The sequence below is a fragment of the Rhinolophus sinicus genome, chromosome 2 (assembly GCF_057876585.1).
Source record: "Rhinolophus sinicus isolate RSI-liver-muscle chromosome 2, RSI-T2T, whole genome shotgun sequence".
In the NCBI taxonomy this organism is placed as follows: domain Eukaryota; kingdom Metazoa; phylum Chordata; class Mammalia; order Chiroptera; family Rhinolophidae; genus Rhinolophus; species Rhinolophus sinicus.
In genome coordinates, this window is record NC_142502.1 from 25,187,279 (window position 1) to 25,203,123 (window position 15,845).

The 15,845-nt window shown below is 38.2% G+C and overlaps 1 protein-coding gene across 4 annotated transcripts in view; it reads left to right on the forward strand.

Moving 5' to 3' along the window:
• Positions 1-15,845, forward strand: part of MAP3K5 (mitogen-activated protein kinase kinase kinase 5) — a 180,886-nt gene that overhangs the window by 137,098 nt on the left and 27,943 nt on the right. For all 4 annotated transcript variants that reach the window (XM_019732726.3, XM_074333624.2, XM_019732727.3 and 1 more), the window contains 6 exons: positions 4,522-4,649; positions 5,079-5,215; positions 6,386-6,491; positions 11,818-11,975; positions 14,042-14,219; positions 14,968-14,988. In XM_019732726.3, the coding sequence (XP_019588285.1) occupies positions 4,522-4,649; positions 5,079-5,215; positions 6,386-6,491; positions 11,818-11,975; positions 14,042-14,219; positions 14,968-14,988 (728 nt within the window). The remainder of the gene's footprint in view (positions 1-4,521; positions 4,650-5,078; positions 5,216-6,385; positions 6,492-11,817; positions 11,976-14,041; positions 14,220-14,967; positions 14,989-15,845) is intronic.

The window sequence follows — 15,845 nt, forward strand, 5'->3', positions numbered from 1 at the left end:
TGGGGAATAAACATTATCAGAAATGGTGTGAAACAAAGGTTCCAGTTTCCAGTCCAGCATATAAGAAGCTTGGAAGTTCCCTTTTATTTGACCATTATGGTCAGGTCACATGATCAGTTTTCTTCAAAAAAGACACTCTCGGGAGTTCCCTGGGTCATCTGCTACCTATCCTCTCCACTCGTAAATCTAAAAAGCACCTCAAGGTTAACATGGCCAAAACTGAACCGTGAATTTTTACCCCCAAATGTACTCTACCTGAAGTATTCTTCCGTATCTCCGTTAAGGTTACCCCATCCATCTAGCTGTTCAGGCTGAAACCTAGGATTCATTTGGATTCCTCTCTCTCTCCACATCTACTCCGCAAGACTCTAGTCTAAGCCTTCAGGTCTCCCACCAGACTCCCTAGTGCAACTACCTTGTAACTTGTCTCTGCTTTCACTCTTTCCTCCACCCTAACTCCACCCTGCCTCAGAGAACCAACAGAGATCTTTCTGAAATTGAAATCACATCATGTCACTACTGCTTAAAACACTTCAGTGGACTCTTAACCAGCATGAAACCCAGTCCCCTTGGCATAGACGTCTGCCTCCTTCTGTGGCCTCACCTGTTCCATTGCAGCCACACTGGCGTCTCCTTCTCCATCAAGCACATCAAGGCTTATTTCCCAGATCTCAGCAGGATTGCCTCATTTTTATCATTTAATTCTCAATTGAAATTTCAAGCAATCAGAGAGGCTTTCCCTGACTACCCCAAGCAGAAAAAGATATCCTCTCCCATGCAACCGGTGTCAAAGGTCCCCGCTCTCTCTTTCTGCCTCTCCATTCTTAGTGTATGCCTTTCACAGGTGACCACTCTGCTTCCAGCCTCCATATCTGTATTCCAGGCACGAAGAAGAAAAAGAAAGACAAACTTTTCCAGAAATGTCCAGCATACTTTTACCTGTGTTGCGTTAGCCAAAAGTAACTGTCCCTAACTATAAGAGAGGCTAAGAACTCTGTGGCATTGTATTCGGTTGGTGCAAAAGTAATTGTGGTTTTTGCAATTTTTAACCTTTTAAACCACAATTACTTTTGCACCAATCTAATAGGTGCCCATTTGTTTTTCCAAACAACATCATAGAGAGAGGGAAGAACAGATACTCGGTAGACAAACAGCTGTTTCTGTCTGCCACGTGTATGGTTTCATGTTTTCTCCGCTATTGTTACAGTTTCCTGTTTGTTAATTCATGAGACATATTTATGAATTCTTATGAAATGATGATAGAAATTACTCATTAAATACCAAGATTAATATATACAAATGTGTCATATTAAAATTTTTATTAATTTTTCCTGTAATTATTATTAATTATTCTTAAGTGATGTGTACATAAGAATAATTGTTAATTATTCTTAAGTAATATGTACATAGACTAGATTTTGAAACAATATACAAGTTAAAGGGTCATCACTATCAAATTGCTGTAGCAAACTCACTAATCTTCAGCAACCCATCCTCTCCCACCACCAGATGAATATAAGAAGGTACTTAGAGAAAACCACTTTTAAAATCAGCTTTGTAGCGTAAGTTGATTCAACCACCACTATGCACATGCAAAGCCCACCAATAGTAACAAAGGTCATGCATTTGGCATCATGTGGGTTGTTTGAAAGCATGTGCATGACAGGCCCTTCTCTTGAACAGGTGGCACAGGGCATTTTCCTGTTCCCTATAAAAGAAGCTTACAATGAAATCAATCATGTTATTGGGAGATACAACACACAAGGGTATTTCCATCTATGTGCCCTGGAGAGGTTTCGATGTTGCATTTAAAAAGACAGCAGCTAGAATAATTACTAAGGTACTGGGATGGGTGTGAATAATACATAATGCAGCATACACTAAGCACTGCCATCTGTAATAAAGGATCACAGCAACCGAAACAGTGTCTTCTGTGTTTCCTTCACACTCTATAAACACTTTGTCAGAGTTGTAAGGCAGAGGTAGTGGATTTCAAGTGTACTGTTATAATCTAGCCCAAGTAATTCTTAACCTCAGGTTGGCCTCCCCTCTAACATTCTTCAAACCCCTGAACTACTTGTTTAGATCAGTTATTCTCCATCCAGCTGGATACTAGAGCCATCTGAGGAACTTTTAAAAATACTAATGCTCAGATTGTACCCCCCAAAATTCTGGGATGGGAATATGATAGTTTTGAAAAGCCCTCCCAAATGTCCAGCCAAGGTGGAAAATAGTGGTTTAGATGGTTGTAGTGGGAATTTGACTCAGAGGAGGGGCTCTGGAGACAATGGTAGGTTAATGATTTCAAAGCTGGATATATACAAATATAGATACATACACGAGTATATAAGCATCTCTGACTATCTATGCCATTTCTTCCTTCCATTGTTACAGTTAGTTAAGAAAAAATAGTATTTCCTTATAGTTCCGATAGACAAGCAGAGCTTCTTGACCTAAACAAATGATAATTTCATGCTTATTCTGTGCGTGTCACTCACGCTTTCACTTACACTTAATGAGAATTGCTGAGTGTTACCCATCATTTCCATATTAGAGAAGAGTTCTTATTATTAGCTAGAATGAATCCTGACTATTATTGTAACTTTTGCGCTATCTTTTGGTTAAATAATGTGTGTGGGGGGGTGGGGGGTAGGGTGGAGGGGGTGGAACGGACGTATATTTGCTTCTCCAGGATCTTACATTTAAACATTTGTGATTGATTTTCAACAGAGGGTCAGGAGGTGGGAGCCCTTAGGTTCATCATAAACTGAGTTAGTCATTTGCTTAAGGTGCTTTAGTCGTCTTGATCTCCTAAATCTTAACAATAGGCCCAATATTTGCCACTAATTTATCTCATGCATATTAAGAGCAGTCTCATTAACTAGTATCAATAACGTGTTTTAAACCCCATGGAAACAATAACTTGCAAATGTCTTGATAGTTGACAGCCATTACCTAAGTATCATATTGGTAACACTGTATACTGGTTATTTCTTGTGTTATCTCATTCAAGCAATTATCAAAATGGTGATGTTGTCCTTAATTGATATCCCGTTAAAGGATTCAGTTTAATACCTACCTGCCTTTGTAGTCCCTAGAGAAATTCTAAAGAAAGATAAAATGAGTAAAAGATCTAATATACAAGTCAATTTTTTTGTTATTGGCAGCTTTCTGAGTAATACTTCACAGATTATAAAGGTTTCTTTACCTTAAATAAATTTGGATGTTTATATTCTGATAATTACTTTAGCTTATAGCTTATCCCGAAAAGCTTCATGAAAATAGTATTATTCCTTACTAATCAGTTCTAGTATTTGTTTTGGCATTCAAAAAAATCCATTCTGCTTATATAGATTTGCCATTGTAAAAGCTGAGCATTTCTTGTACATTGGACTGAAGCAAGTTATGAGGCATCAGATTTATATTTAATGTCTTAGGTGTGCCTTTCACACCTGTAGCCTTCATTGTATGGCAGAAAAAAAAGTAGGCAATCGTTTTGATACTCTGTTTATCATTGCTGACACCCTACCATAGTTAGTTATACAATAATTATACTAGAGCTGCAATGGGTTCAGGATTGTTAAGAGTCTACATTTTATAGTACTTCAAACAATCATCAAAAGTATTGTTCTGTCTGTTCCAGAAATATAAAATACTTTCATTTTATAATTTGATAAAGCAGCATATACCATATATGTGATTTTGAAGTCTGACTTAACACTGGTCTTTCAGTGCGGAGTCTTGGTTGGTAGTAAGTTTCAAAAAAAAAAAAAAAAGCCCGATAGAATCAGTGGGCAAAAATAATGTGAGGATTTCGAGGCAAGGGGCTCAAGGAAACTTGGGATATAAATGGTTTTATATTTTCCATTGAAAACTTGATGCGTGGGCCTTTTAGTCAGTTCTGGAATGAGCATGAAAGTTATTTACAATTTTTGTTTTCCTGGGCAAGAGTCTCCTAGAATAGTAAAGTTATATTATGAGGCCATAATAAAGTTATGAGGCCAAAGTCGTATTAATGTGGGCAGTGAGCTGTGTGGATAACTCCAGTTTTTCCTGGGTAGAAATCTTAGCTCTGTCACTTGCTAGCTTTGAGATCTTAGGCAGGTTAGGCATCCTCTCTGTGAATCAATTTCCTCATCTGTAAAATGGTCACCTTAATAGTACCTTCTCATGGGGGTTGTTGTAAGACATGAATTAATGTATACAAAAGGTTTAGAAATGAATTAATCTGTTAGGTTGGTGCAAAAGTAATTGCGGTTTTTGCAATGATTTTTAACCTTTTAAACAGCAATTACTTTTGCACCAACCTAATATATGAAAGGCCCAACACATTTTCCCTCAACCTCTACTGTGGCTCCAACTTCACAAAATTTATGTTATTAGAAATAAAGGCCTTCGATGGTCATATTTGATGTTATACATGGGCATATATTTGGCTGACATTTTCCATTTGTACTGTGTAAATTTGTGTGCTAAAATCTGGCTACATAATTAGCTCATCGACATTTGCATGTCTTTTAGATACTCCCAGCCCCTACATGAAGAAATAGCATTGCATAAGCATCTGAAGCACAAAAATATTGTCCAGTATCTGGGTTCTTTCAGTGAGAATGGTTTCATAAAAATCTTCATGGAGCAGGTTCCAGGAGGTAAGAGATGTTTTTTTTTTCTTTAAAAAGTATAAATTCCTAGGGCCTTGAAGAGAAGTAAAACTGAATGGGATTTACACGTTTATAGGTTTTAATTTGTCTATGTTTAAAGAAACATTAGACATGTGACATTTCTTGCAGTTTATTAGGACAAAATAAGTAAATATCTGAACCATTTTAATATCAGTCGCTGTGACTTGGATTAAGGTTAGCGAATGAGTGGCTTTTTACTATTTACTATTTGGTAATGAGCATCTTCAGAGCAGGGATACATGCCTAATTACATTTGAGACCAAGTGTCTAGAGTATAATTCCTGGGCCACTGTGACTAACCAATAAATATTAGCTTAAATTAGTGTTACATTATTAATGTACTTTAAAGAGCTCATTCAGGTAAGATTTTATCCGCTGTTTTTCCCTACTTTATAGGAAGTCTTTCTGCTCTCCTTCGTTCCAAGTGGGGCCCATTGAAAGACAACGAGCAAACAATTGGATTTTATACAAAGCAAATACTCGAAGGATTAAAATACCTCCATGACAATCAGATAGTTCACCGGGATATAAAGGTAGGATGAACCACAATTGCTTCTCATAAATTCCTTGGTGGGTAATTGTTTTATTTGTAAAAGCCATGTTGTGTTATGGGTATTAATTTAGAATGGCGAATAAATAAGTCTTTGAAATAGCAGAAATACAAGAGGATTCTGTGCCCTGAATCAGTTACTGATATTCATGTCTTATCTCTTCTACTCAAAGAATAAACTCCGTAACCAGGTTCAACCAACAAAGACTGAGCTTCCCCTGCATGCCTGGTCCTGTTAGGTTCTCCCTGTAGGTGGTGGCACAGCAGAGCCAAGGGGAACAGGGTACAGCCCCTGCTCCTGGGGCGCTTCCTGACTGGTTAATCTTTGCATACGTGCCCATAGTAGCTCCTCAGTAAATATTTATTGAATCAATGGATGAATGGTTGGAAGGAAAAAAAGTAAAATCCCCTCTTCTCACAATAATATATTCAGGGATTGAACTAAAATTAGATAACTTATTCGATTCTCTTTAAAAAGAGAAAATTCAGAACTAATAATTTCTGACATACTTTATATTACTGTCCTAAAAGTAATCCAAATACCCATTTACTTGTGATATCCCTAAATATTCCAGGAAAAGAAGTTAAACAACGTAGAAAAGGAAGTAAAGTGACCAGGAAATTATGAGTATCATAATTGAACTTAACATGCATGTACCATATACAGACGGCCCGTACTACCGTGTTTCCCCGAAAATAAGACCTAGCGGGACAATCAGCTCAAATGCGTCTTTTGGAGCAAAAATTAATATAAGACTTGGTATTATATTACATTATATTATATTATACCCGGTCTTACATTACAGTAAAATAAGACCTGGTCTTATATTAATTTTTGCTCCAAAAGGTGCATTAGAGCTAATTGTCCGGCTAGGTTTTATTTCTGGGGAAACACGGTGTCTGTGAACCACAGCAAACTCTGACTAGGAACAATGTTTGACCTTGTGACCCGAGTAGCACAGTGTGAACAACTGATAACATATCAACAAAAATGATGTTAAGAATTCACTTTTGAGATTAAGTATCAATGATGAGTACAGAATTAGTGTGCTTGTTTGCTCGAAGGACACCTTTTCTTATTGGACTTGCCAGCTAACGAAAAAAAGTATTGGAAGTAAGATAACATTTTTGATTAAAGTCCTCTGTTCTCTAGGGTGACAATGTGTTGATTAATACCTATAGTGGTGTTCTCAAGATCTCTGACTTCGGGACATCAAAGAGGCTGGCTGGCATAAACCCCTGTACTGAAACTTTTACTGGTATGTGTTTGCAATGATGATGCAGAGCTTACGTAGTTGAAGAAATAATTGTTGTGTTTGAGCATAATGTGAGAGATCAATTTAGTTTTTTTCTCGCAAACATTAATGTTGATATCTTGATGCTCCCTGAAAAATGTTAAGCGGAATTTGATCTGGCCCTTTTCTTATCTTGTATTTATGACTTGTTCAGTCCCCTGGTTAATGACACTGGAGTTTTTTGTGTGTTTTTTAACTCTCAGTTTGTTATTTGTTGTTCTTTTCATGTCATTCCTTCTCTTCTCCTTGGCCTACAAGCACTATAACCCTGACAAGATTTGTTTTTTAACATTTCTTTTAGCCCAACTTCTCTGTGATTCTTACTCATACCTTAATCACTTCCCATTTGGACCATGAGTTCCTGCTTTCCTAATCTGTTTACTCCCTGTGGTGTATTCCTCTATTCACAACATAAATAACTGGAGGATTTCAACTGGGAAAGAGGAAGTGACTCATCAATTCAGAAGTGGGGCGAGGAGAGAGCTTTCCTAAGAAATTAGGTAATGCAGCCACTGAGCTGCCTCTAGAGCAAAGTCCTGGAAGGGTGGAGACAAAGGGATTTACAAAAAGGTAATAGCATCCGAGAGGAAACTGAGGCTCAGAGAGATTAATTGACTGTCCAACAGATATCAAAAGGGCGTCTGGAACTTCAACCCTGTTCTCCATTCCAAGTTCTTATCACTCCATTCTCCTCTTTCTCATGAAGTATTGTTGTTGTTGTTGTTGTTGTTGTTATTATTATTATTATTATCAGAGAGAGAGAGATTTAGAGGGGAAAAAAGAATTAATAATTTTTGTCTACTACAAAATAAAATGGCCAGATGTCCCCATTTCTGAGTTGTGTGAGGTAGGGGGTAGAACCTCCATTTTGCAGTTGAGGAAATTGAGAAAGAAAAGGGACATCCCAGCCAGAGGTCACAACAGTTTATAAGTGATAGAACTCAGATTTTTTATTTACCCTTTGCTCTTTGCTTTGTCCTTCTTGCTTCAGTCAGTCTTTCTCTCCACTTTGCTGAAGTATCTGTTCTGGAAGCTTGGGAGGCGGGAAAGAGGAGAGAGAAATTCCTTAAGTTTTTCATCAGAACATTCCATCAGCAACATCTCTGGCCTAGTTCCTATGCTCACAGCAATGAGCATTTCAGGGCAAAGAACTAAACACATTTAGAATGTGCTTTTTGGAACAAAAACAAATCCCAGCTTGTTAGTAGCTTTAAATGTCTTTACGTTTCTTTTTTCATACTGTCTTAATTTGGCAAGAGGCATTTTATTTTTTTTAATTTATTTTAATTTTTATTTATTTTTTAATTAAATTTATTACAGTGATATTGATTAGTAAAATTATATAGCTTTCAAGTGTACATTTCTGTAATACATCATCTGTATATTTCAGTGTTCTTTCACCACCCAGAGTCAGTTCTCCTTCCATCACCATATATTTGACCCCATTTACCCTCTTCTACTATCCTCCCTCTCCCCTTACCTGCTGGTAAGCACTAAACTGTTGTCTTTGTCTTTGAGTTTTTGTTTCATCATTTGTTTGTTTTGTTTGTTTGCTGCTTTCAGTTTTACATTTCACATGAGTGAAGTGATATGGTTCTCCACTTTCTATGTCTAACTTATTTCGCTTAGCCCAATAATCTCAAGATCCATCCATGTTGTGGCAAATGGCAGTATGTCACCTTTTCTTATGGCCAAAGGCAAGAGGCATTTTAGGTGCTTCCAAGACTCAGTAACTTCTGAAAGGAAAATCCCTACTTTCATACACTGTATTTGGACAAGATGTTAATTTTATATCTTATGCTAATCTTGAAAACATTTTTTTTTTTTAAATTCCTGAAGGAGTTATAAGAAATCAGTCATCCCAGAGCTTTTGCTTGTACTTCTTGCAGTGGCCGTAAGGGAGAGTGACACGTGTGACTGATGTGCGGAGGTCTGTCTCCAGTGCTGATCATGAGGGCCTGGGGGGTACAGCCCTTTATTCTTTATGCGCTCACCATCATAGACTTCACAGCACTAACTCGGAGCTAGCCAAGTCAGAGTGGCTTGGTCAACCTCTGATCAACTGAGCTGAAAGATGTTGACCTGTTTCCCCTCTAGGTGATGTGGTGAGAGGGAAGGCAGCAGCGACTACCACTTATGGAGTGCTGACTGCATACCTGACTGTGTTAAGTGTTTTATATGTGTTATTTTATTGAAATTCATACATCAACCCTAGTCCTTAGGTATCATCCCAGTTTATGGTGAGGAAATGAAGGTTCAAAGAGGTTAAATAACTCTCCCAATGTCACCAAGCTAGTAAGTAATAAATAGAGTTATGATTCAAAATAGACTTAGCATGCCAAGTGGAATTATTAACTTCTTCCCAGACCTGTTCCACCCATACTTCTCCCCATCTCAGTAGAAGTTCATTCCAAACATAGAATTATCCAGGACACCTCTCTTTTCTCACACTCCAACCCAATCCATCAGGGGAACCTTTGGCTCTACCTTCAAAATGTGTCCAAAATTAGACCACTTCCTCACTGCCTCCATTGCGACCACCCCGTTTCGTACTTGCATTACCTCAGTAGCCTGTTCTCCCTGCTTCCTCTCTTGGCCCCCACCCCTTCTGTCTATTCTCAATACCACAGCCAAAGTGACCCTTTTAAAACATAAATTAAGCCCTATCACTCAGACCGCAGTGACTTTCTACTTCTTTCAGAGCAAGCAAATGCCAAAATCCTGGCAATGGTGGACAAGGCTCTGACCTGATTTGGAGTCCATTACCTTTTAGACCTCATTTTCTACTCCAACCCACCTTGCTCACTCTGTGCCAGAAACATAGGCCTTCCTACATTTCCTTCATTTTGCTGCAGGACCTTTGCACATGCTTTTCCTTCTGCTAGTAGCACTCTTCTTCCAGCTATCTGCATGGCTAAGTCCCTCACCTTCTTCAAGTCTTAACTCAGATGTCACCTCAGTGAAGCCCTCCCTATTTACATGGCAGCCCTCCCTAGCCACTCCTGCTCCCCTTTCCCTATTTTTCACTTTTTTTGTCATAACACACCACTTTCTAACAAACTACATAATTTACTTGTTTACTATGCTATAGTTTATTGTCTGTCTCCCACTGCAAAAATGTAAGCTCCATGAGCCCAGGCATTTCTGTCTATTTATTCTACAGCTATATTCTAAATGCCTGGAACAGAGCCTGGCCCATAGTAGGCCCTCAGTATAATTCTGCTGAGTGAATGAATGGATGAAGTGCTATGTCAAAGTTTAAGCTTTTAGCTACTAAGTTGTAGTGGCTCCCTAGGTGGTTACAGTGGCAAAGAAATTCTAAAATAGATTAAAGTAATTTTCTTAAACTTTGGAATACAGATATATGAGGTATGGGTTTTAGAGTTAATTCTCTCACTTGTTTCCTTAGGCTAATGTTCAGATTGGCTTGCAACTTCATTAGCCAGCTCCGTAAATCTCTTTATATAAAATATTGTGTGGCATGTGTTTCTGGAGTAAAATGAGCAGATATGAACACATGACTAAACCCGTTTTTTTGGCACTTGCTCAGTGGGGGATAATTAAACACAATTGACAGATAGTGTTCTTCGAAATGTTATCTGATGAATAAAAACATTGCATAATTTTTAAAATTCACTATATCGTTGATCAGTTGTGATTTCTCCTTAGATATTAGAACAACTCAAATTCTCTCATTAATTCTATTTTAGACCCAGACGCAACAAAAGAAGCAGTAGACTTCAACACATACTTTCCTAAAGACCACTTGATGTTATTTACATCATAAAAAAAAAGATCACTTTAGGGGCAGCAATAAATGAAGAGAAATCTTAGCAGGGTGGGTGGTTTGCGGAGTGTAGTTATCTTATCCTTATCCAGTTGAAATGCTTCTTTCCAATAATGTTGCTGATTTAAGCTGAAAACAGACATGTGCAGTCAAAGTGAAGATGGACATGGGCAACTGATACGTGATGATGAGGTTTAGAGGATAAACCTGGCCAGAGGACAATATGTGACAAACATTATATACTTGTATTTATTTGTATGAGCAGCAGCCAGTTTCTAGCCCATGACAATGGGTTTCATAGGAAAAACTTAGGAGTTTTGCATAGCAGTTTTCACCTACAAATCATGCACAAGGCATTCAATAAAGGTGTTGTCTGTATTTATCAAAATGTCTGTCAGTGGTGATAAATCAGAAAATACTGAAGTAGCTCTTTTGGCACATGCCTCGGGATTTGAATAATTCAAGATGGCATCTTGGATGGGTTCCTGCTTGCTGATTGTATCATTCGTATGAGTTTATCAGAAGCAGGAGATGTGGTAATAATGTGTTCCTGTTCGCAGTCTGTTCTCATTGCTAGTCTTCGGGGAATCTCTTAAGGGAGTGTGACAAGTGCAAATCCAGCCTCTTATTTGTGTCCGCCCATGAGACAACTACAGTTGAGTGTTTATATGGGATATACTAGACCAGAACTAGAATGAGAAGATCTTGGCTCCCCCATTGAATTCTCTTTCCATCTTACCACATTCCTCAAATCTGATTCCACACAGCCCTTTATATAGCCTCATTTTTCATTTTCTTCTTCATCACTCTGTCTGGTGATTTGTCTGTACTGGTGGTTAATGGCCTCTCTGTGACCTGTTAATCCTGTTATTTCATGGACCACAGGCACATAGCAGAAGCCATATATATTTGATTACAGACTAACGTACAGCAAACATGATTTAAATTCTTTTTAACAATGGCTTTCAGAATCTTCATGCTTTCATGATTTAGAACTAATGAAAAAGAAGAATTGAACATTCAAATCAGGAATTGAGAAATATAAATCTACGGAAATGGATGAATGACCTAGACTTTTCTTGGAAAAGATTAGAACACATTAGTGTTCTTCGAAATGTTATCTGATGATAGGAGTCTTCGTGTGCTTGAAAAACTGATTGTGTTGATGTATTCTCTCTGTTCTCAGATGACTAATTGTTAGACGTTTCTAAAAGGTCCCAATGAAATAATGCCTTAATTATACTATCTAAGAAATGAGAAAATATCTATTCAAAACCAGATAATATTGGTAAACTACTTTTATATCACCAATAAAATCCATTATAAAAACTGCTATTTTCTCTTTCATTAACAGCAGAGAAAACTGGAACTCAAAAGATGACATATTCAGACCTGAATCATGCTTTCAAAATTGTCTTACTTATGTAGAGAAAATTGAAACTGTTATGTGATATTCGTCTGTTTCCTCTTTTTAAAGTGGGACTGTGTTTGAATTATTTCCAGGTACCCTTCAGTATATGGCACCAGAAATAATAGATAAAGGCCCAAGAGGCTACGGGAAAGCAGCAGACATTTGGTCTTTGGGCTGCACGATCATCGAAATGGCCACTGGAAAGCCACCCTTTTATGAACTGGGAGAACCACAAGCAGCTATGTTCAAGGTCACATTTCAAATGTCTTGAAAAGCAATGGATAAAGCTACTGGATATTCTATGGGTGTATGTCATGTGTTTTTAGGCCACAGGACAGGAGCCTAAGTAAACACCATCTCAGGACATATTAATAAGTTCAAGAAGATTCACGCCCCTCAGTCAGTGTGTATGTCTCGCACTGAGGATCTCTCTCTGCCCTCACTTTTCTCTGCTCTAAAGTGAAATTCGGTGTAACTTCCTTTCACCACCTTTTCACACTGCAATGTAAATAGCACACCAGTCTGTGGAAGATGATTTAAGCTCTTTGGGAAACACAGTCTGAAAATCTTCCACAGAGGGAGCTATAAGAACATTTTTTTATCCATTTAACTATTAAATCAAAGCAATATTTTCCTTTACTTCTCTATCATAAGAATTTGAAGGCTCCATTTAAAATAACAAAGTCAATGATTGCTATTTAAGTGTATCAATCTTATTCTCATATACCTATTCTTCTAGCCTGTGAATTTGCCCATTAGTAACTCTTGGGAGTGGCAAGTAGCCCCACCTCCCAAAATGGGGAGCACCTGATACGGAAATAGGGCTGAGAGAGCCCAGGGGCACAGCTTCAGAATCCAGGGACTGGGCAAAGCAATGACCTGTGGCTGAGTCCCTGCTCTCCTCACGGGCCACACCGCCATCCCAGAGGGAAGTTTAAACTGAGAACTTGTTTCCTGAAAAGGAAAGCTCACATGTCTGCTAGCAGAGGACTTTTGATAATAATTTATTTCTTTCCCTGCCACTGACATGTTTGTAACACTTATTCTATTTGTGAATAGCCCCTCCTGAGGGGTTGTGTTACATACCTTCTGCTTTTGTACAAAGCTTGGTTTACTTTAAGCTTAAAGATGATCTGATGGGATACTGCTGATACCAAAATGAATAGTGTAACCAAACCTTACGAGCCATGAGAGCTGCCTTTTTTTAAATGAATGAACATTTTTCTCTTCTCGGTTAATCTTTCAAGTTTTCACCAGTGTCTAGGACTCTACTCTGAAATGCTGCTGTTTTACCAATCGGTGCAGGGATTATTAAAAGATATGTTTTAGATGAGATAGCATAGACTCTGGCGCTGATGTTTGAATCCTGGCTCTAACATAGTCAAGTTATTTGATGACTTTAGGCAAACTACTTCACCTTCTTGTGCTCAGTTTCTTCAACTCTAAAGTGGGTATAAAAAGTACCTAACTAATAAAGGTTTTCTTGAGGAGTGTGTGAAATAATATGTGTCTGACACATAGTAAAGGCTACATAATTATTATAAATGATTATATGTTATCTATATAGTAGTACATTTATATAAACTATAAAACAAAAATATTTTCCTTAGAAAAATTTCTCTGTACTAAATACATGAAAACATTATTGGAAAAAAATTTTAGAATGGCAGCAATAGGGAGAAAATTCTAATTGTTATACAAATTCTGTTTAATTTTAAAGTATTTTAAAATATCTCTTTTAATGTCGGTGTTTTGAGACAGGGAAATATTCACAAATCATGGCATAGGGGAAAGAACACTGGCTTTAAGCCAAACAAATTAAGTTTCGAATCCCAGATCTGCCTTTTCATAACCATGTAGCCTCACCCATCAAGCTTCATTTTCCTCATTGGTGTATTTAGTCTATTGGGTTGTTGGGAGGATTCAATGAGATTCATAAATGGAAAAAGCCAAGTACAATTCCTGGCACGTAGCTATTATGACCAACACAGTGGTCTCATGTGAAAAAAAGAATTTTTTTTTTTTTTGCACACTAGTGTGCGATGTGTTTGAAAGCTTTAAGTATTGAATTATTACTTCATAGTGCTGTCTACTCTCTTAAGCTAATTACTTGGCCTATGTCATTGATAGTCACAAAAGCACTCTGGAAACTTTCCACAACCTACAGAAAAAATATCCTCTCTCACTTTGAGAAAAGCCACGAGTTTGTAGTATGTATATGACAATGGATTGTATTGCGCTAGGGAACCAAATAATGAAACCAGGAGCTCATGTGATGAGATGGTCACTCAGAAGTCACGTTGTGCTGTGTCTTAGGTGGGAATGTTCAAAGTTCACCCAGAGATCCCGGAGTCCATGTCAGCAGAGGCCAAGGCATTCATACTGAAATGTTTCGAACCAGACCCTGACAAGAGAACCTATGCTAACGACTTGCTTACTGATGAGTTCTTAAAAGTTTCAAGCAAAAAGAAAAGGACACAACCTAAGCTTTCAGGTATGTGGTTGCATTAAAGAGGATACGGGTCAGAGTCACTAAATCCTAAGCTTTTAAGATGGCAGATTTTACCTGAAGTAAGCCACCAGGTTTATAGATATTGATAGGAAATTGGTATAAACATTGGTACAGTGTTCTCAGGCATTGAGTTTCAGTGTCAGGAAGCTGTGTCACAATCACCTTCACAAATGCCAGGACTTCATACATAATAGTCTTTCATCATCTGGTAAGGAGGTATTTAGTGTATCAGTATGTATAGTATCCTAGCATTGCGGATACAAAGATTAAAGTGGAAAAGGGGTAAAATACAGCCTTTCAGAGCTGAAACCTCAAATGACATCTAATGGGCTATCAGGATATTATAGAGCTGTGAAACTTCCAAGCCATCTAGATAATGTGTTCTTTTTATTTTAGGCAGTAGAAAATACCTCTCACCTCTTAGAGACTATCTTTCTAAATAAGTAAGCTCCCCCTAAAAAAAAAGAAAGATTGCCCATTGTAAATAAGACAGCAGTATAAAAATATAAATTGTCATTTTGTAATAATGTCCATAACTCATTTCAGAGAGAAAAGAAAAAATAAATGATCTATTGTGGGCACTTTGGGTGTTTATATGGGTTAAGGATGGGCAGATTGAGTGCTTGGAAAGGACATTGATTCCATGTTAAGCCTTCACTTTTTGTCGATTTCTCAGTCGAACAACAAACCCAATGTGTGCTTATGACGCTCTTTGCTTTTCTTCCTACAGCGCTTTCACCTGGATCAAATGGTGAGTTTGTTTTCGTATTTTCCATTGAGCTGAAACTTGGTGCATCGTATGATAAACTTGAGATTGCCGATCACATAGGCTCACCCCCCACCCCCTGCTTACATAGGAGGCTGCTGGGTTGTAGGCGTGTGTGCAGCCGTAAGCCTGGCTCATTCCTTCAGAAACCCCTCACCTTTCTGTTTCATGAGGGAGGCTCCCGTTGTTCCTCCCTAAATGCAAGATGATTATACTTTTGAAATCTTCAATTTGAGGGGAGTCCACGTTTCCTTATCTAGAAGCTAGTTCGCCACCTAATGGATTGCTTGTGGAAAATTTCCATGCCACACACCTTCCTCAGCTTTGGGGTCGTATGTTCTCTCTAGTTTCAGTTGTTCAGGAGTAGTTGTGTTATGGTTTTGGTTTTAATGTTGGCCTTTGCAGATCGTAACTAAGAAGGTCAATTTGCTCTAAGAAGGTCAACTAATTTATTTCAAGGAATAATAAAGGAATGACCATGGTTTTGGATTTCCCTAAGTTGAATGAGTTATTGCTCAATTAGTGCCGGGACCATAATGTGTGTTGTTCCCCAGGCCAGTGGCTGGATTTTGCAGGTTCCTGAAGTGCCTCAAAGCCAGTCAGCTTAGAGTAGAGGCCCAGTAATTGGGGTTCCTTGGCCATAGCCTCTCCTATTTTCCATCTTGAATTCTGAGAGTCAGGGAGAACTCGAGGAGAGCCCCTTCCTCTTCGGCCTGGCTCCACAGGCAGCCTAGACTCTGGAAGGCAGTCATTGCATTTTCCATGAGGTAGACCCTGGAGTGCTCTGCAGCCTTCTGACCAGCCTTTTTTGGTGTCATAAAATGGTTACTGACTTTGGTGTT